This window comes from Phoxinus phoxinus, assembly GCF_949152265.1.
Source record: "Phoxinus phoxinus genome assembly, chromosome: 20".
Taxonomy (NCBI): domain Eukaryota; kingdom Metazoa; phylum Chordata; class Actinopteri; order Cypriniformes; family Leuciscidae; genus Phoxinus; species Phoxinus phoxinus.
The window spans coordinates 18479421-18501463 of NC_136895.1; the positions used below are offsets into that span (position 1 = coordinate 18479421).

Here is a 22043-nt window from a genome sequence, read left to right on the forward strand (position 1 = left end):
AGCTGAGCACGTTTAACTGTTGAGACGGATGAGCTACATCGTCATGTCTAGAATGTGTATTTAGTTACGGCCGTAATAAATGAGCATATGGAAGTATTCATCATCCTCACCTTGAGTTGAACCACTCGTGAGATGTTGGTGTGCATGTGCCAGGCTTTTTAAAACAACCGAAGACCTCGCTTGGAGGGGAAATTTGCACATTTACATTTTATGTTCCATTTCAATCTTAGTCTTGGTTCGGTTTCAAAGTAAATAAAATTTGGCGGCATGGAGAGGGAGGTATGGAAGTTCACACTCCTTTGAGGAGCAAGCGCGGGCCGCTTTGTTCCACCGCAGACCGGTTTCCAATTGCTCTCTGCACACCTGTCATAACTGAGCATTCATAATTTACATTATCAGTCCGCAGAGCAGATATCAACTCTCACTCCTGGAGGTATTCGAATCTGGGACAGATAGAGAGAAAGAGCGAGAGAAGAGAGGAACATCTTCACAAGAATGGCCATATGAGCTCACACTTTTCAAAAAAATAGCAAGAAAAAAATAGCTTTGTGGGTTGAAGATAGCGTGAAACTTGCACTGACCCCTTTTATATTCTTAATAAATGTCTGTAGTCTTATTGTGTACAATATTTTAGTTCATAATTTTTACTTGTCCCTTTTTTCACACTAAAACCATGTTATGGTTTATGGCCATACTATTGAATAAATTATTATTTCAAAGGAATAGTTTAACGAAAAAATCATTGTACTTTGTTCCAAACCTGTACAGAATTTTTTCTTCTTCTGTTGATGACTAAAGAAGATATTTTAAAGAATGTTGGTAACCAGACAGTTTCTAGTCATTATTGACTTCCATAGTATTTTCTTTTTTTCATACAATGGAAATCAATGGGGTCCAACAATTGTTTGGTTACTGACATTCTGAAAAATCTCTTCTGTTGTGTTCAGCAGAATAAAGCAATTAATTCAGGTTTTATACAACTTGAGGACGAGTAAATGATGACAGAGTATTATTTTTTTGGGTGAACTATCCCTTTAATGCTCACTCATTCACTTCTATTGTAAGTATGATTGTAGGTGGTTGCTAGGGCGTTGCTATGCATTTTTTGGAGTGGTTGCTAACTGTCTTAAGTCATAAAAGTGACCCGCAAGTATCTATTGCCTCTTTTCGCTAATACTGTTTCTGGGCAGGTGCCCAATTTTTACAGTTGTTTTATGGTTTATGGCGTTGCCATGGTGGCAGAGTTATACAATTGACCCTTCGCAGGGAGCTTGATTGACAGGTGATCTGACCAATCATACTTCGCCATCCGCCATTTTGTCCGACAAAGTAGTCAAGAGAGTTAGTAGATTAACATGGGAGGATTTGAATTTGAGTGTACTGACGCCTTTCCACGGTTAAAACAACATTCCTTCTTATGTTCATTCATGTTTATTGATGCTATAAATGAACTAGAAGGAAGAGATGATCGGTTCACAAGCAGCTTTAACTGAGGCGACACAGCGATCTGTCACGACACATTAAAGAGCCACAAAACGGTATTTATTGTTTACATTTCTTAAAAAAAATTACCAAATTTAATTTGAAAGGTGAGACTTTGTTTAATATGTTTAATATCAAAAGTAACCGAAAAGTAACCTGGTCTGTCCTGTCTGTCAGCGTGTTGTCAGTGTGCTCTCTGCTCCGCGTTGTATTTTTCATTGCGTGAAAACATGGTGTGGCGTGAGAGCAGCGTAGCTTGTCGGACATAGCGACAGTAACTGAGGGGGGCGGGTTTTTGCGAACGGTCAATTCAATTGGATATAACTTTACTCAGAAAACATTAGCAATAATTTTGTTTTCCATACTAAAGTCATGTTAACCATCATCATAATGTTTATGATTTGGTACCATACTATTGAAAAAGTGAAATGCTTACACATTGGCCCCATTCTCTTCCATCGTATGCGCCATTGTGGGTGGTTGCTAAGGCGTTGCTATGCGGTTGCTAGTGTGTTCTGGAGGGTTGCCGCGTTTTTAAAGTCAGAGCCCACCCTAGTTCTTAACTGTACAAATAACAAGTGAGTTTTTCCTAACTGTTTAGGACTATGCTAAGCCATTAGACTAGTTAGCTGAGCTCGAAGGCTAACATCACATTCCAGAGGTTTCATTGTGAATGGCGTTTCATGTTGTATTTAACTGTGTTAATGTGTTCAGGTTAGCTCAAAACATTCAGCCCAATGCAAATGTGTGTTTCTACGTCGATAAAACTGCGTAAACAGTCTTGCAGATATTTGACATCAACTTGAGCAGCTAACTAACCTTGACAAAGTGGTTTTAGACTCTCTTTTATTTTGTTCTGAGGGAAAAATAAAACAAAAAACTAGCGAGCAGCATTGGGAGCACTGCCTTTGGATCACTGTGTGTTATTTTGAAACTCTTTCTTGGCTATTTTTCTTGGTTGTGTGGGGATTTGTTTTGTCATTGAGGAATGGAGCCTGCCTTCAGGTGACCACGGCTATTCACTAGAGACTAAAGAAAAGAGAATAAAGGGATTTCAGCTGTGTGTGTGTGTGTGTGTGTGTGTGTGTGTGAGAGAGAGAGAGAGAGCGTGCGTTTCAGTATGATCACTTATCTTACGTTTCCCCACTGTTTTGGTCCTTCTCGCACAGATTATATTTAGATCATTAGGGCCTGATAAGGATATCTTTTTTTATTATTATTCAGACGGCGTCTGCCGGTGTCAGACTGACTGACTGTAGACGTGTGAAATGAATAACTTAACAAAGACAGCATAGAGCAGTGAAGGAGATAACAGAATTGAGACAAAAAGAGTCACACGTTTAATTAAACTTCCCTGAAAACAAGCACAGGAAAGAACATGATGCCGTGCACATTTCACGGCGAAGATTTTTTTGATCTGTCGCATATATTCTCGGTTTGTCTCAGATCAGAAGAGCGTGCCATTTTGTGTATTAAATCACACTTTCACGCCCCACAACGCATTACACACTAGTACTCCTCTACACTTAAGAAAATGATTAATTGTGTCCTGGAGAAAGCTAACTGTTTTCATCATGTCAAAACAGCTTGTTACCATGACATCTTGTTGTAGCTATTCACAAACATTTTAACCAGTTAGCACTATGCTACGCTAGAAGGTTAAGCTGTTAGCTTGCTATCTGAAGGCACCTGTTCAGAATCATAGCTTGTTATCATGATAGCTTGTCCGACTTAGTCAAAAACATTTTTTAACCAGTTAGCACTGTGCTAAGCCAGGAGGCTAAGCTGTTAGCTTGCTATCTGATAGCTAACTCGCAACACAAAGATTGGTAAATGTTTATTTTGGTCATTTTTGCTGCAGTAAATTGGCATCGGCTAATGTGGCCATGCTAACTTGACAAACTTTGATGCCATGATGTTGCATTATGGAGTGCCTCTTTCTATAAAATCACAGCGCAGGCAAAAGGTCTTGTTGAATTTACAGAGCAATCATTTAGTCGTCTGTGTCTAGAGATTGAGGTTGCACATTACCGAACATGAGCGATGGGCTTTCTGCCCTCAGGGCTTGAGAAGCTGCCTTATTTTACACATCCACATTTATAGCACAAAGGAAATGCTAAAGCTCATAAACTTTATATCTTTATGTGACAGGAAGGACTGTAACCTTGAAAATGTGCTGAGTGTCCCTCCTGCACTTGTACTTTTTATTTTTTTTATTTCTCTCTACCACTACAGTCTTTTTGCAGTTAGACTAAACCGAGTCTGCTCTCAAACAATCATTGCATACTGTTGTGTTTATTGTACTATTTTTATGCAGTATTGTGTTTTGGGGTTCTGGTCGCAAAATCCCATATGGCAGAAAGTCGTATTTTTGAACGCATTTCAAAATTTTTACAAAATGACACTGCTAATATTTTAAGATATATTTTAAGAAAATATATTTTTCAAAATAAAAATGCATTTATGCTCCATTAATTTACTTAAAATGTATTTTAAAATTGAACATGTATTTACTTCTTCCTTGAGTCTACTTTTTAATACATTTTGCCATTTGGTTCAAATAGAATGTATTTTCATATCTAATATATATATATATATATATATATATATATATATATATATATATATATATATATATATATATATATATATATATATATATATATATTATTATAAAATATGTAGTATATAGAACAACATATTTAAAATGTAATTTTTTTATGTTTCGTTTTTTTTTCTGTATAAGATTAAGGCTTGATCCCAGCCGAAGGAAGTGTATTTATTCATTTTATTTATTTGCAAGAGGATAAATGGACGCAATGCAAAACAAATGTGACACATGCTATTTTTGCACAGAACACAATTTATCAGTATGCTAGAGTTGTCTTCTGTTGCAGTTCCTTGGGCAAAAGCGTTTGAGTCTAAACTGAATCTGCTCTCAAACAGCAGAGTAGAACAGATGCACCATTTCTCTTCCATCTCCTGAGGAAAGAAAGTGATAGATTTTTACCTCGCTCGCAGCCTGTTAACATATTAATAACATTATCTAGTGTTTCTCCTGTATACAGTACGCATGTCTCTGGAAGTTCATGTATAGCCCTCCTCAGCCGTTCCTTCTCCCTCCCTGAAAAATTCCCACTACTGAATGTTTATCAAAGCCTACAAAATGAAAAAACAAACCTCAGAATATGTGACAGTCTTGACAGCTTTTGATTCCAAATCGGAGTTTGTACTTCAATTCCAATGGAAAAAGAGGTCTTGAGTTAGAACCCTCGCTGTGTGCTGTAGTGAAGACAGCAATCAGGAATCTCGGGAAGTTCAAAGGCAAAAAGCAGCGTAGAACATCTGACTAGCTTGAAATTGGCACTTGAATTTCTTGACAAATCCACCACAGAAAGACATGGGAAGCAGGTATTTTTAGTAAATCACATCACTACTTTGTAGTCTTGTCAGGGAAGCATGCTACATTCCATTAAATTCAGAAAGTCAGAATCTTCAACTTGGAAAAGTGCAATAGATTGGTATATTGAACAATTTCACTCTGTTAACACATTATCTCTGAGGATAATCGTATGCAAATGCTAGCGTTGCATATAGCATCGTCATACCAATTAGGTTTGGTTTGCTAGCAAACACAAAGTTGTGACTGAATTCAAATCTTTTTAGCACATGAAAAACTGAATTTCTCTGTTGATAATTGTACAACTGCTAACATTTGGTAGCATTGTCTATTCGAAAAATTGGTTTGCTAGCAATTTTCACTGTTGAAAATGTAACAATTTTAGCAAACGTAAAACTGTAAATGATTTACTCGTACAACTGCTTAACAGATGCTAGCATTGTATAGTATCTTTTATGTTCAAATTTGGTTGCCAGCAGTGTTTTTTGTTGACAAACAATTACATTGTATGACGTCAAAATGTTCAGCCAATGTAAAATGCTGTAATGTTTATCTCTTTTAATCATACACTAGCTAGCATTGGTAGCATTTTCTATGTTTAAAAATGTGGTTGGAAACAAACTTCTTTGTTGACAGTGAAACTGCATTAACATGATGAAACAATATTTTCAGCAAAGGCAAAACATGGTTATCGAGTTGATCATACACCTAAACAATAAGTTCTAACATTTGATATCATTGTTTATGTTCAAATTTTGTTGTTAGCAAACTTTTTTTTGGTGACAAATTGACAATTTTTTATATGGTATGATTGTTAATCTTCCAAATGTGAGGCAATGGAAAATCTTTATGGTCGAAATTCCAAGGTATCCATCCAACTTGGAATGTAGGCTAATGCAAAAGCCAATGAATTACCAACATCTCAGAAATTATTTGTGGGCTCATTCATGAAACAAAATGTTAGTGTGAATAGTTTGTGAAAAACATTCTTAAATTTTTTCCATTCAATCCAATGTCTCAGTTTACATTAGAATGGATTTATGAAATTATTTTGGATATTCTTTCAAATATTTCAAGAAGGCGGCCCATTGATTCGTCTCATTTGTACTTAAAACTGGTCTTTTCGCTTCACCTCAAAAATGTAGAACAGCCTTGAACACCTTTCTCTTTTTGTTGCTCTCAGTTACATTCCATAATTAACATTCTTAGTTCTTTAGGAGCGACGATATGTGCCATGAACGTCTGCTGCAGCGCTTTGTTCTGCACCAAAACAGTCAAAAGCATTGGTAGACGACATGACCATGGTCCCTCTGAAGGTAATGCTTTATCTCTCCTGGGCATTCAGAGATTGGAGCGTACTACATACTACAGGTGCTAGGCAAGAAACAGTGTTTGTGTTGCACCTTTGAACGTCCCTGTGGTAATAACACAGTAGCCTCACTTTCCCCATCCGCATTGTCAGTCCCTAATGAATATATGGAATTGAATAAAGCAGCCCACACAGCAACGCGACTAAAAAAATTTGAGACACACACAGGAACTGCAAACAATAGAGTCTACACCTCACAGTGGCTTTTTCTACAATGGCAACACGGTAAACAAAGCGTTTGGATAACAAGAACGCCGTCAGATGCTTAAAGGTACATTTATCTTGGGAACAACAGTTTTTTCTTTGTTCTTTTTACAGCCCGTTGTGAAACATAATTGCTTTACTTAACGCCTGTGCTTGATTTGGTTAAACATCAGGAACTTTGTATGCACAGAATATCTTAAGCCACCAAAATAAATAAATAAATATGCATATACAATTGATATGATTCATCCATGTGTGCAAGATATCGTTTATTGGTAATTCATTTCTTGTGAATGTATCTAGTTTATGTATGTACCTTTGTGTAAATTTGTGTGTGTTAGGTCAATCAAATAGAGCTGTAGAGGTAATTAATGGTGTCAAGTTCTTTTTCTCATCTCCACATATCAAAAGTTACTTTCTTTTGATCTCAACTTAAAAAATATATTCCTTGTTATTTCAATACAACAAACGTAGTTTTTTCACAAAATGTTTACTTGTGATTGAAGCAATACGTTTTCTTGTGATGTCAACTTAATTATTATCTTGACATAACAAAAGCTGTCATCTCAAGATCTTATTTTTTCATGGTAAGATCCCAAAAAAAAGTGTTAACAAGATTTAGACTTTAATATCTTTATAAGATCATTTTAAGATCAACATAAAGCGTTTTCTAAATGTTCTCATTATCTACATATAATAGAAGCTTTTCTTAAAGGGTTAGTTCACCCAAAAATGAAATTTCTGTCAGTAATTACTCACCCTCATGTTGTTCCAAACCCTTAAGACATTCGTTCATCTTCGGAACACAAAATTAAGATATTATTAATGAAATCGGAGAGCTGTCTCACTCCTCCATAGGCAGCAATGTTACTGCAACTTTTAAGGCCCAAAAAGGTAGTAAAGACATTATTACAAGAGTCCATGTGACTACAATGGTTCAATCTTAATGTTATGAAGCGACGAGAATACTTTTTGTGCAGAAAAAAAAACAATTCAACTTTATTCAACAATCTCTTCTCCATGTCAGTCTGCTACGCTGATCACATAGTAAACAACAAACAACTTTAAGTTTAGTTCTCGAGGCAAGTTTATGTCGAGATAATGTAGTATTTGTAGTAGTTTAGTAGTTGTTCCATAGTTGGAAGGCATCTTCAGTATAATAAACAAATACAAATATTGTCATCATTGTTTTGTCGGTCGATAATATTATCTGACTTGTTTATGGCAAATTTAAGGAAGTCGTCCTTGGGTTGTGTATTACTTCCTTTGTATGTTTCTGACTGCTAAGCAACCCGTACAGACAATGCAGTTTTGTAGCTTCACAGGAATTTGACAATCCTCAGCTAATGGTTCCAAATGTTAGAATTCATCAAATAAATTCAACATTCATCCATCCAGAGAGTCTGCAAGTGTTTGCTCGAGTGCTGGAAATGTAGGCATATTACAGTATGATGGGAGCAGCTGAGGGTTAAGTGCTTTGCCCAGGGGCAAAACTGCAGTGGTCACAGGAAGGGCAGTTTCATGTGCCAAGTTGATGTCCTTCCGTAGCTTGACTAGGATTTGGATGAGCCACCAAGTGCAGAGACTTTACGGCCACATCAATCTGGTTATATATAGATTTAGACGTTATGCACAGACCGTTAAACTAACCTGTTCATTTGCGTCGGTTTATCTGGAGTTTATCTGAATCCCCTTCCAATGCTGGCAGTCGATTCGGAAGTGTTGATGAAGGGGCAAAATAAACCGGCTCTGCTTCACAGTTACACCTCAGATGTCTCACATCAACCTCCTTGCAGTTTCTCTAGTTGGAAGTGCAGGTGTTTGTGAAGTTATGCAATATACATTTTTGTTGTAACTGTGAAAACATACCATGCCAGTTTTTTTTTTCTTTTTTCGTTAGAATTTCCATACCATTTTCAGTTTAGGGGGTCTTGACCTGAAAAAGGACCAAGACCCCTGTCATATAGAGACTTCTCTGGGCTTGGGCTTGTAAGCAACCTGCTATAAAACACACAGAACACACTAGCATGGTGTTGTTGATTTTTCTGCATTTTCTTTGTTGATTTAGAAAGTCAACTTCCCTTCTGGATCCAACCTCTATCTTTTCTGTTCTAACAAAGCATGTTTTTACTCAACTGTCATCTATTTATAAACACTGCCTGGTATGTGCGGACCCCCCCGGTCACCTGCTCTGATCGCACAAACAGAAAAATACACAAGCACACTCGTTCCGCTGCAGTGATGGCCTATCTGTCTGAGCCCTTGGGACGGTGGCCGCTCTAATGATGGAGACCGAGGGGAAGACCTGCTGTGAGTGAATAATAGACCTGTCCGGACATATGCCGTGTTCTCTGGACTAGTGATTCCTGCTGGGCAGGGGGCGGGGCTTACAATGCAGCTTTTTGATTGGTTTGTTTAGACACCGGGAGATGTTGAGATGCAAGTCAGGTGAAGCTGTTGTGAAAGTTTCCAATTAAATATGTGATTTAAAATTTGATCTCCAAATTTCCTTTCCTTTCCTTTCCTTTCCTTTCCTTTCCTTTCCTTTCCTTTCCTTTCCTTTCCTTTCCTTTCCTTTCCTTTCCTTTCCTTTCCTTTCCTTTCCTTTCCTTTCCTCGCCATTTGAGAAAACATTGCAGGTCTCTATAGGCCATAAAACAGGACAAGCCCTTCGATATACCATTCCAACTTTGTATTTCAGTTAAAAAATATGAATAGCATTTGTGAGCCATTTCATTGGATCTTTTAAATGTGTCAAACTTGGAGGTGGTCTGAAAAAACTTAGCTGTGGCATTTAAGTCCGTATAGATTTTCAAGGTCTCGGCCTTCAATTTTTAATGTGGTACGGGACTCCCGAGAGTGATTGATTGTTCACAGCAGCTAAAGTTCAAGCTCTTTGGGTTGGGGTAGCGAAATAGATCCACAAGCATTTACCTTTACGCCCCTGTTAGACTCAGCACCCTTCCTGGACCGCTGTCGTTAGCACTACATCACCCAGTGAGTGTCAGAGAAAGTAGGGCTCCTCACTGAGAGAAAATCACCTTGAGGGAGAGCTCTGGAGTTCACTGGAGATAAATCCTGTTGTGAGGGAGCCTAACTCACAGCGAGAGTCCACCCATAATGGCCTCCTTCCCGCTCGGAGGAGATTAGTGTGAATCCGGGTGGCGGACAGTAGCTGCACACATTCGACACCACTCGCCATGTAAACAATGATTTTGACCTATTTTTGAAGTTACGTTTGAAGCATAAGCATTGATTTCTCCAAAGAGTAATTCTCATCCGATAATCAACTCTCCCACCTACTGTTTTTGAATCGGAGAGGTCTAGATTCCTTCTTTTGGATCAATGCTTGTGTCTTTTCACTCATTTAAATTCTGCTGTCTTTGTAAATGCATGTAGTTACGCATTCTTATTGCATGATAGACTTCTGTGAAGTTTCTGTTCTACGGACCCTTATGGGCATAGACTGACATTTAACATTTTCCAGGGTTAGAAAAGTGTCAAAAATATTGGATAGAAAATAAAAAAGTCAATTGAGTCTTTTATTAGCAGTTTTCTTTGCTTCCTTTTTTGTGGATCAAAACGTACGATTGCTTTTTTTTTACACTGCCAGAGGCTTTATTTATGCATTCAATATGTTTGTTTAGATGGGATAATTAGATTGTGAACAAAATAATAGCTTTTTTTTGGGCACGAAATCATGTGTTTTAATTTATGTTTTATGTCATTTGATGGTGTTGGTTTGGTTTATGAGTTGGATCATCTTACTTCTTGGGCATAGATTCCACCATGCTTTTGGCACAAATGCAATGCATATGAAGTTCATTATTTATTTTAAGTCATGTTGTTTTATTTTTCTGTGCGGTTGCTCTTGGAAAACTGTCTTGGATTGCTTTTAGCATAAATACTGTTTTGTCAAATGTTGTACAGATGACAGCTAGTCAAGTCAAAACAAAAACATGTCACAGATTATCGTAAAGGGTTAGTTACCCCAAAAACCTGAAGGTTTGTCATTATTTGCTTACCTCAAAACCCGAATGACGTGTTATGTGGAAACAAAAGATGTTATTGCTGCTCTCGTTGCTTACAGTTCTTGTTATATGAAAGAATAAAACTACAGATTTTAGTGGCTCAAATGCCCCATCTCCATAAATAAATAAAGAACTCTTTATAGCCAAGATTATGAAATATTTCAGGAACCGTTAGTCGCTCCCCATCGCTAGTCCCACATATAAATAGTTAAACATCCAGCTCAAGTGGATACACATTCCCTGTAATATATAAAAAGCCATTATATTTCACTTTCAGTTAAACTCATATTGTAAAACGCTTTGCATTATCCTTAAACGCTGTGATACATTTTTAAAGAAGTACTTAATTTAAAACCTTCAGACTCAAGCCATTCCGAATGCATGCCTGGGGTGGGTCGATGAATTTCTCAGTGCGTAGTTATTATTAATGTGGGCTTCTATGCAAATGCACGCTAGAAATATCTCGCTCGCGATTAGGCGTTTAGAGTGGCTAAACCATCTACAATCTTTCTCTTTTTCACAATTTCCTGTGTAATATGTATTGTGACGCACTTAAAACCACCACAAATGGTGAAAAAGGCAAGGTGACCCGTTAGCCACGCCCCCAAATGACTAGAAACATCAAATATGGGTTATGGCTGTTGTAATTGAAACAGATTGCAGCCCAAGCGTTTATAAATCACTGCTATTTTTCAACCGATTCTGGAATCAATAAATTAAAATAGGGGCATCTTCATGTGGCGCGCAACCGGGCAAACGTGATCGTCAAACATCCCTTATTATGAGGCTGTAAGTGTTTCAAAGGTGATAAATATTACACAATGCTCTGCCGTTGTGTATTGACAGCGGTTTGGAAGGCCTGGAAGGATTGCATCCACTGAAACAGGCCTTAAGTGCCACTTAAAAAGCGCTGAATCATGGTCTCATAATGAGGCTGCATCTGTTCAACTTTTAAAAAATGATTTCATACAGGCGAAATGGCATTGTGCTTTTATGGAGGGTTTCACCGAGTGTAAATGCATGTTCATTGTGAGAGCGAACTCTGTGATATTAAGACGGTGAATCAAACAGAGCAAGTTTAAATGTGTGTTTGTGTCTCCTCAGAGTTGGTGCGCAGCTGCCAGGAGCGGAGGTGCCAGTTTGACTGTGTGATCATGAGAAACGGGACGTCCTGTTTCTGCGGGGAAGGTTTCGAACTAGACGAGGACGGGAGACAATGTCGAGGTGAGGGTCATTACCATCCGCAACTCTGTTTGAAGAAGGTCAATCTTTTCATTTTTATATGACTTAATTCCTAAATTTCCTGAATTCCTTATGGACTATATGCACAGTTACTTCCTGGTTTTCGATAAGCCAGCTCGTGCATTTCCGGTGAACATTCTGTACTCACTGTACATCCACACAAAACCATCAATAGTAGACTTTTTAATGTTGTATTTATATTTTAATGCCATTATCACACTTGCCTAATTTGCCAATAAAGCAGTTTAATTGATTGCAATAAAGACTTGAAGCTAATGGGAATGAAGGTTGGAATAAGAAACGCGATGCCTGTAATTGGACACACACATGCAAAATTTTTTCAGCACTTCAAATGTTATGTTTAATGTGATAACCAAAAACTATAAACATATACTACAGGGAACTATACTAACCTTTTCCACTGGTGGCACTTGCTCTACTAACTTTTTCAGTTACTGGCGCAAAACATGATTTGGTCGCACAAATTATTTATAGTAAGCCGCTCTGGATAATAATGAACAATAATGAAACTGTATTGCATACAGATGTGCTTTTTATTTTACTTTCCATCTTTTAAACCACATGCCGCCTTGTTTTCTTTAACATTGGTTGGGATAGATTTACTGCAATAGAAAATACAGTACACAATAATGTGCAAAATTAATTTATTTTGGATTTCAACATGCTATGGTTGCCACAGATGGGCAGACTCCTGAACTTGTAAAATAAAATAAATATAATCCATAAATTAATATAATAATAGATTTTCAGCAGCTATTGACTATTCAGTAGGCTATTAAAAATAAAAAAATAAAAATGCATGTCTACTTCACAATTAAGTGAAATATAAGCCACAAATAAGGCTATATTATAAGCTACATTGAACTTAATTATCAATTCAGATTCCTCACTTGCTTGGTTAGCTTGACGCCGAAATGCAGTGGGGAGTGCTGCTGCGTCACGGGATATGTACATGTCTACATTTCGCGTGCTTCATACTGTCATTGTGAAGCTTCAATTTACGTGGACACTTATAATCGGATTGACGGCTCAATCGGACTAAAAAAATCTTCATGTAAACACCTTAATCGATCGGATTGAGCTCGATCCGAATGCAATTTCGATCGGATTGAAAGGGGTGGTTTATTCCTTTTGTAATGCGATCGAGAGAACACGTCAACACTTGATCGGATTGAAAACCGAAACTGAAAGGACTGCGCATGTACAATGGCGTATGATGCGCGGAACGAGCTGTTCTTCCTGTTGAATAAAGTGTCATATAAATGAGTGTCCCGTCATTCTAAAATTCTCATTTCACTCAGCGCCTGTGAAGTAAGCAGGACAACGTCCCACTAATTGTTTTGGATTCTCATCCACAGACGACTGGTTTTGGCCGCGAGGAGGGGCATTTTTACTGCGTGATAAATATAAGCATCACGGCAAAACGGTTCAATGCTCAATGTCTCCAAATCATGACCAGAGACGGATTAATATTACGTCTGCTGTTTAAAACAAATAAAGAACCAATAGAGGAGAATGGTTATGCGCGAAGAGCGGGAAACGTGTGACATAAACGCGCACATCAACCCGATTACTTTAAGTCGCGGGGCTGAAGCCAACTTTGTGTTGAATGCTCAGAGCACGTTATAAAACGTATTCTTAAAATACACATTTCTGTTTTAATAAATGCTCATAGTAAATCATAGCATATTGCCTAAAACATAAGGTAGGAACAAAAATAATCAGTGATACATTTGCAACCCATTAAAAATTAGGGTCGCAATGGCATTTCAAAAGGTCGCATATGCGACCATTTTGGTCGCAGTGTAGTTCCCTGTACTAATAAATATTATAAAATCACTAGGTTTAAAAATAAACTTTGTCAAGGTGAAGTATCACGTATTCACAAAAGTCTCATGAAAAACAATAACTGTCAGTCAGTGCAGCACAAGCTCACTGATTTTGGCACACTTGTGAAAACTCAAGTTTTGTTCAATAAATCTAAGTAAAGTACACACTAAATCTTTCATTTTTACAGTGTGTTGACGCTTTGTTCTCAAACGAAAGTATGAATGATGATCGAATTTTGCTGAGGAACACGTCTTAATGCTAAGTCTGACTATTGAAGTGACTATATATTCTGATTATAAACTTAAGTATTACAATATTTATGCTGTTAAAGCTACCTCATGACATTGAAGATACCAACGCACCAGCTAGTGACATTTCCCTGGAGGTTTTCCAGCTGGCTTATATGGAAGTTTTAAAGAACGCTCCGTGCATATAGTCCATTGGCGCGTTTCATCATCAGTGTGCAATGCGCGTGTACGTTTGCACTCTAGTGATTAATAAACATAACTGCATGTGTCTTGCGGAAGAACATTGTAGCCAGCTACTTCTCTCTGTTAATGTCTAAGAGTCAAGCAGGCACTGGGCTACTGCGCTGCCGAGCCGACCCCAGTCTAAAATATTCAGAATATAAACACTTATTATAGGCGTACCGTAGTGATTCAGGATAAGACAAAAACAGGGTTTGGAAAATGGATTCATGTACTCATTCATTATATAAATGTAATTTTGAACACAAAAAGTTACGGACTGCAGCCGTTACGGATACAACGCCGTTCTGTTGCGCACGTGCGAATTTGACTGCACTCACACAAATGCGACATTCTGAAAAAAATGGTCACAGTCTGGAACCCTAGTTCACGTTTTTTACTTTTTCCATTTTTGTAAACTGATTTTGTATCAGTTCTAATCAGGCACAGAATAGAATAGGCTAACCATGAAGAGTTACCTCAGCTCATTCCGTTTTGAGATCTCTAGCAAAGCTAGCTGTGCTTGTTTCTCCAATGCATGAAGGTGAACCTCTAGATATATTGTTGTCGATTTAATGAGAAATTGTGATTGTCAACCAAAACAGCAATTTACTCACCCTTCCCTGTCCAAACACACATTTGCATATTCATATATTTTGATAGGTTGCTGCGAAATGGCGACATTAAGAGTTTGGTTTGCATATTTAGGTCATTTTTGAGCACATTTAGCGTTTAATAAATAGCCCCGCTGTTGCCCGCAGATCATGATGAATGCAGGGATTACGGGACATGCAGTCAGATCTGTATGAACACACAGGGATCGTACAGATGCACTTGCACAGATGGCTTCAGCCTGCAGGCCAACAGACGATCCTGCAAAGCCAAAACAGGTGAGTCCATTTATCATCCCCGTTAGTTCAAGTCCAAAAAAATGTGCATTAAGCAACATGTATTTTACTTTGATTTTCAGCGGTGCTTTAAAGGCACAAGTCTGAAAATAATTTAACCCATGCATAAATCAAATATTTGCTTGATTTACCATACTAAATGCTGGAGAGGGGGATGACCATCCATTTTTTTTAGCACATTCCTCTGTGGTTGCAACAGTGTTCAGGTAGTTGCTAGCTTGTTTGCAATATTGCTATATTGAATTTAATGGATGGATGAAAACCAGGTTGTGAGGGAGAGACGCACATTCTTTATGAAAGGCATGCGCTGTATAAATGTCCTATTTATATAATGTTCACAACTCTCTTATGGAGATTTTGTCTACGAAAAGTTTTTCTTTTTCTTTCTGAAAGACGTTTCATCTGTTCAACATCAGTACCATTCATTGAACGCACTGTATCTACCCCTTACAGCCTCGTTTTCATTCCTGTCAAAAAATTAAATATGGCGCTACCCTGACTAAGGTCTATGGAGTTCTGAGAGTTTTTAATGCATTGTTATGTGGTTTCTATGGTGTTCTGGGTAGTTGCTATAGCTACTTGAGTTTTTTTTTTCCACATTACTACAGTATGCGGTTGCTGGGGCTCCAGGGTAGTTGCTAGCCTGTTGCTAAAAGGTTCTAAGGTTTTTTTTATCGCGTTGCTCTGTGATTATTGTGATTCTGAGTAGTTTGTAACCTTTTGCTAAAGGGTTCTGGTTGGTTTTTAACACACTGCTGTGTGATTGCTAGTTGCTAGGCAAGTCTAATGGGTTGTTTTAGGGTTAGAGGGTTGTTGAAATACTTCATCTAAGTATTGGCACATAATTATAGCATTTTCTACAATCTTTTCTTAGCAAGAACCACTAGAAAATAAGTATCTAGTATTGAAAACGAAGAAAGGTCAAGAAACTCCACACTTGACATTTCACTTAGCATTTAAATTATAGTCGTCTTAACATTTTAAGAGAGTAGATGGGTAAACACAATGCCTTCTGGGACGTTTGATTGAACAGGAAAGCCTCACTGGAGTAGCATGATCACAGTGGCGATCATCCAAGGCGCATTAGTATAGATGACACCGTCATTCGCCTGATACAAGTGTCAGTTACACTTATTGTCATCAATATGCAAATGGACACCGGCAAGTTGGCTTACGAAAGAGCCGTGGGAGAGATAAACAGGGGAAGCCTTAATGGAAAGTCAATCAGAGCCCATCCAGCCCGACCCGCAACTGTCTATCAAATTTAGAGATGATTGCATGCTCACAGTTAATTGCTCTTCATGGTGTCTGTTCATTAGTGTAAAAGGGGGGAAAAAAACACACGACGATCACAAAGCTTAAGTTTGGACAATTTGTGTCGCAGCAAGTGCGAGCTGCTTAATGAACCGTGTTTTATGTTCTATATAGGTAAGCAAAAATGAATGTAAAGACTTTATGTAGAAGTTTATGTAACACCTAAATATTTTTATTTTGTATGGGTGATCTGGATCTTTATTTAGCTACATGCGCTTTTATGTCCCTGGGAAGATTTTAATTTTTATTGTTTTTACAAAAATGTTTAAAATGTCATTGACAGTGGTGGTTATGACAGTTTAGGGTAAAAAAAAGAAAGAAAAAAAGTAAATTTTCTAATTTATTTGACTTATTTCAGAATTTATTTACTAAATGTCCACAGTACCGAAATTGCCCTTCATGAAGAGTGTTTAAATATGTTTTACATAACTAATCGCTTAATTTATATTTCACAGGAGATTAATCATTTATTATGATTTCCTCTAATTTCCTGCATTTAATGTTCCCTCTTTCAGATCCTGGCGATAAACCTCCGGTTCTGTTGACAACAAATATGAATTCTATAACAGTTGTTTACCTCAATGGATCATCTATGCCAAATCTAAAGTCCATGGAGACAAATGGGACTCAAATAGTGGACTTTATTTATAGAGAAGAGTCGCTCTGTTGGCTCTCAGTGGCGCAGGATACGGGTCAACTGTGGTGTGCCCGCATGACCAAACTCAAAGGCTTTTCAGAAATACACGAGATAAGGATAGGTCAAAACCTGCAAAGTGAGTATTTACGTCTATTCTCAAAGTGCAAATTAAGGAATGTCCTGTAACTTTGATGTTTTATTCAGAGCAAGTGCGAACTAATGTCCTTTGAAGTTTTTATGAACTTGAGTGTTTTGTTTTTAATGTCCATATAAATTTTCTCATTAGCCTTTTTTCCCCACTTTCTTTTTACCTCTCGAAGTGTTTAATGATCTGCTAATGAAGTGTTTAATGTCAGAAGGTTAAGTGTGTCAAGTGTGCATGTCAAGTCGCTGAATGTCAGTTGTTGCTTCTTTGAAGCATGCATGAATTTTTAATTGTTTCTAACTACCAGGTCCTGGTACTCTGCTGGTGCTCCCATGTCTAAAAATGATTCTTTTCTCTCATGTAGATGTGGAGCATATGGCCATCGACTGGTTAACAGGAAACTTCTACTTCATAGACAGAGTGAACGACCGAATATTTGTGTGCAGCGAACAGGGAGATGCATGTGTCACCATCATTGACCTGGACATCCAGAACCCAAAAGGCCTAGCGCTGGATCCCATCATGGGGTACGATCACTAAGACAACCATTAGGTCCTTTTATTTATGACTGGCCATTTACAGTATACTATATGAGATGGTAACAATGAGCCTTTGCTCTGGATAATAATGATCTAACTTACCATCTAGAAAGGCAAATCACAGACCTTTTAGAACCCTCTCCAAACAAATCGTTCATAATTCTTTGACCTAAACCTAGACATTCAGCTATCTTAAAATGATCACACGACACGGAGGAGACTCGCGATTTAAATTTTCATAGGCACAAATAAATCATCCTTATCTGATGTCGAGTCATCTACGCTTCTGTGACGTGAGAAACTCTTTGGTCTCTTGGTAAACATTCATTTGTATGCAGTGCTGAGTTGTGCATGCTGTTTGGAACAGTTGCCGCTTTCAGACGGTGTGGGCCGTTTCTGTGCCACAATTGTCGTGCGTAGTAATGCGGATGACCTCCCCCTCTCTTATTCCTCTGTCAGTATGTGTTAGTATAAAAAGAAATATCATACTGCGGCCCATTCATTCAGCTCTTGTTCAGAGTGGCTCGCTTTAATCGCTGTTGCTACTGTGAGCGTTCAGCTCTGACACAACACTGTTTGGGTATGAGAAGATTGATTAAATCTTAAATGGCCTTGACTTTTGATTTCTTTTAAGTCAGGCAGGTTTTAGATTCTGGTTTAAAACCTGATGTGTTTTAACCCCTAGAAAACTGTTTTTCACGGACTACGGGACTATAGCCAAAGTGGAGCGCTGCAACATGGACGGCACCAACCGAACCAGGATAGTGGAGTATAAAACCGAACAGCCGACCGCCGTGACATTGGACTTGGTCAAGAAGCTCGTCTACTGGGCGGACGCTTATCTGGATTTTATCGAAGTTGTGGATTACAATGGCAAGAACAGACACACGATCATCCAAGGCAACTCGGTAAGGTGAACGGTTCCAAACCTACAAAGAAGTGTGACCTCTAAACAACTTAACTATATAGAACAACTTCCTGTGGATTTTTTTTACCCAACAGCCTTAATAGTCCGCAGTAAAGCTGTGATAGATGATGCTTCTTTGAATAACTCTTAAAGCAGTTTATTTTGAAGGCTATAAAGTTTGGCCTCTCTCCATTGCCCCTTCAACGGGCCCAAACGTATGGTGATACACAATTCATAGCTTCATAAATTCAGTATAAATTTCATCCATAGTTCATAGAACGGGCCAAGGGCGCTGTCAAACTTGTGCATTTTTCTCCAAAACAATAGATAATCCATCCGCGGCTGTTTATCAGTGTTATGAGACATCTGGTGTTAACTAATACCCAGATGCAATACTTTGAAAATCACTTTTGGAAAGCGCCTGCGTGCAGGTGTTCATGGTTTACGGGATGTTTTGAGCGATTACTGTAGTTGAAGAACAGCATTTGTATCAATTTCAGACGTTTTCATGCTAAGTATCGTCTCGCTTGGGGTGCTGTTGATTCTGCTTGGGCTTTTTAAGTGTTTGGATTTGCTTTTACTGTTGATTAGTTGTTGGATTTAATTCTTAAATACAATAGATACCGTTAGTTCACAAGTCTTTTTTTGGTCCTGGAACAACTTTCCTGTCAACACTATCCATAAGCTTCTACTTAGTCTCGCATAGTCAGATCTTTGATGGATCAGATTTAAATCTGGTCCACACCGCATCATATATTTTAGCCAACAACCGACCACTTTTACCGGTCAGGAAGAGACCGTCTGATGGTCATGTAAAGTGACAAAACACAGTTTGTTGTATTTTTACATTCCGTTTAGGGGCGGATTAATTAAAATAATTAAGAAATATATAATTAAGAAAAATAGTTTTTTTTAAATTCCATCCATCCATCCATCCATCCATCCATCCATCCATCCATCCATCCATCCATCCATCCATCCATCCATCCATCCATCCATCCATCCATCCATCCATCCATCCATCCATCCATCCATCCATCCATCCATCCATCCGGTATTGGAAAAAAAAATAATAATCTTTTTATTTAGCTATAATGCATTGAATTGACATTTATAATGTTAAATATTTATTTTTCAAATAAATGCTGTTCTTTTGAACATTTAATTAATCAAAGAATCCTGAAAAAATTATCTCTATTTCCACACCAAAATATTTGGCATTGATAATAATAAGAAATGTTTCTTGAGCAGCAAATCATCATATTAGAATGATTTCTCAAGGCTCATGTGACACTGAAGACTGGAGTAATCTTTTTCAAAGATTTGATGCCACTAACATGTCAAATCCAGTGAATAGTTATTCTTGATGAGTTATTCTTCCTGTCCGAGGATCAACATATGCTACTTGTGAAATCACAGGAAGTATGCAGCCAAACGGTGGCCATTTATGTAAATTGGTCGCATGGATGCAAAGTTAGGGCTTGTTTTCCTTGACATTTCTGTAACCGTCTCATTGTCCCCCGTTAGAACTTTTAGCCTGGATGAGCATCGGGTTGTCTTGACCTTGCCGAGTCCTGGCTTCACACTACAACACTTTTGTGTGCTTTTTTTTTGTATTGATTTGTTCATCCATTTCCTGCGAGGTTCAGCTCTAGCATATTCCCTGGGACCTTTATCGGAGGTTATATTGGTACTTTTTTCCTCAAAGCTGGCACTGAAAGATAACCTGAAATGAACTCTACTACCTCTAACTCATTTGTTTTTCACGTCAGTCTTTTTCCTCGATATCAAAGCCTCAACGGTACCCGTCGGTAATTTGTAGCACAGATGTGACATCAAAGATCCCTGCATATTTCAACTGGTGTCTGACTCAGGGCTGCTGTTTATTCAGCTAAAGTTACATCGGATGGATTAAAGAAGCGAATTTAAGCAGACATATTTGTGTCATGTTCAGAATTAAGTCGAAGAGGTGTCATGGCCTCTAGATGAGTCTTTCTCTCTCTCCATTCCTGTGTTTCTCTCTCCAGGTGTCGCACCTGTATGGATTAGCACTATTTGAAGATTACTTGTTTGCGACGTGCTCTGAACCCTCCAGAGAGAGCAAAGTGGACATATTTAGGATAAATCGCTTCAACAGCAGTGACACGAACACCGTTACCACTTTGGAAAGTGCCAAAGCCGTCCGAGTTTATCACAGACTGGCTCAACCTACAGGTAAACTTGTCGTGGGATTGTAACTAATATAATCAGCAATCACTCATATTTAAAAATAGCTATGACTTATTTATACTGATGTACTAAATTATACTGAAATACTACTAGTATCTGTTATTCATGAAAAACAAGAGCAGTTTGTGTATCTAAAATTGTGTTACGTACGTTGTTACATTTGCGAACAATCAGTAAATACGTTCTGACAATTTATTACGTGACCATGATTTTGTAAAATGAGTGAACAAATTATTATATTGTGATTTAGTAAAACAAGGGAACGAATTATTATATCATGTGCACGATTTACTTAAAACGAGAGAACAAATTAGTAAAACGTGGTGACGTATAGGGGCTGTTTACACAGGACTTTTTTTAACTAAACTCTAAATTTAACTAAATTTAACTAGCCTAACTCATATGCATATTCATTTACTCAACAACATCGTTTTGGGGGCCTGAAAAAGATGAAAACGATACTGTTGTCATCTCTATATAAACTACAAAAAGCGTGAATTTGTGAAAACGGCGACGTCATGCGCATGAGTATTTAGTCTATAGGCTACGCGTAGTGTTTCTTTACAAAGGGACATTGCCAACTTCTGGCCTGGCATGAATAAATCAGCACTTTTAGTCGTTTTTTTGCAGATCAGTGTGAACGGGGATCGTTTTTACAATGTTGTCGTCTATACGAGCAAAATGCAAAGGAAAAACATTGTTGTGTGTAAATGTGCCCATATTAGGTCGTGGGAACAAATTGTTATTCGTGATCACAACATCATTTTTTTTTCTTCTGCAAGGCATGTGCGGAGATCCGTAATACACAATGTAGGGCGCGTTTACACAACAACTATGTACTAAAAACGGAAACGTTTTGATCCCTGTTCACAATAATCCGAAAAATGACTAACATCACTGTATTAATCATGCCAGGCCAGTAGTTGGCGATGCTACTTTATAAAGAAACACTACGCATGCACATAACATCACTGTTTTTACAAAATCAAGTTTTTGTAGTTTACATAGAGATGATAATGGTATCATTTTCATGAATGTGCACTTTGAAACCCGTTTTCAAAAGTAAGCATTTTCAGGCCCCCAAAACGTCGTTGTTGCGTAAATGACACACATAATTTTTTCCCCGTTTTTAGTTCGAAACCGTTTCGTGTAAACGCCTCTTTGGTTGGCTTTTAATATTTAGCATTTTGCATATTTTATGTATCATGTATAATTGTTTTTCCCTGCTGTGTGTGAAACACCATTCTAATCATTTTATCATCCTAAAACATAGAAAAGACACTGGACTAAATTTTGTATGGGCATTTAGCCATATTGC

The 22043-nt window shown here is 37.8% G+C and overlaps 1 protein-coding gene across 1 annotated transcript in view; it reads left to right on the plus strand.

The window, feature by feature from the left end:
- The window catches only part of lrp1ba (low density lipoprotein receptor-related protein 1Ba), a 237947-nt gene that overhangs the window by 52482 nt on the left and 163422 nt on the right, over positions 1–22043 (plus strand). Inside the window, exons 4-9 of the mRNA XM_079593787.1 lie at positions 11591–11710; positions 14808–14936; positions 16784–17041; positions 17415–17577; positions 18275–18497; positions 20524–20710. Coding sequence (XP_079449913.1) covers positions 11591–11710; positions 14808–14936; positions 16784–17041; positions 17415–17577; positions 18275–18497; positions 20524–20710 — 1080 coding nt within the window. The remainder of the gene's footprint in view (positions 1–11590; positions 11711–14807; positions 14937–16783; positions 17042–17414; positions 17578–18274; positions 18498–20523; positions 20711–22043) is intronic.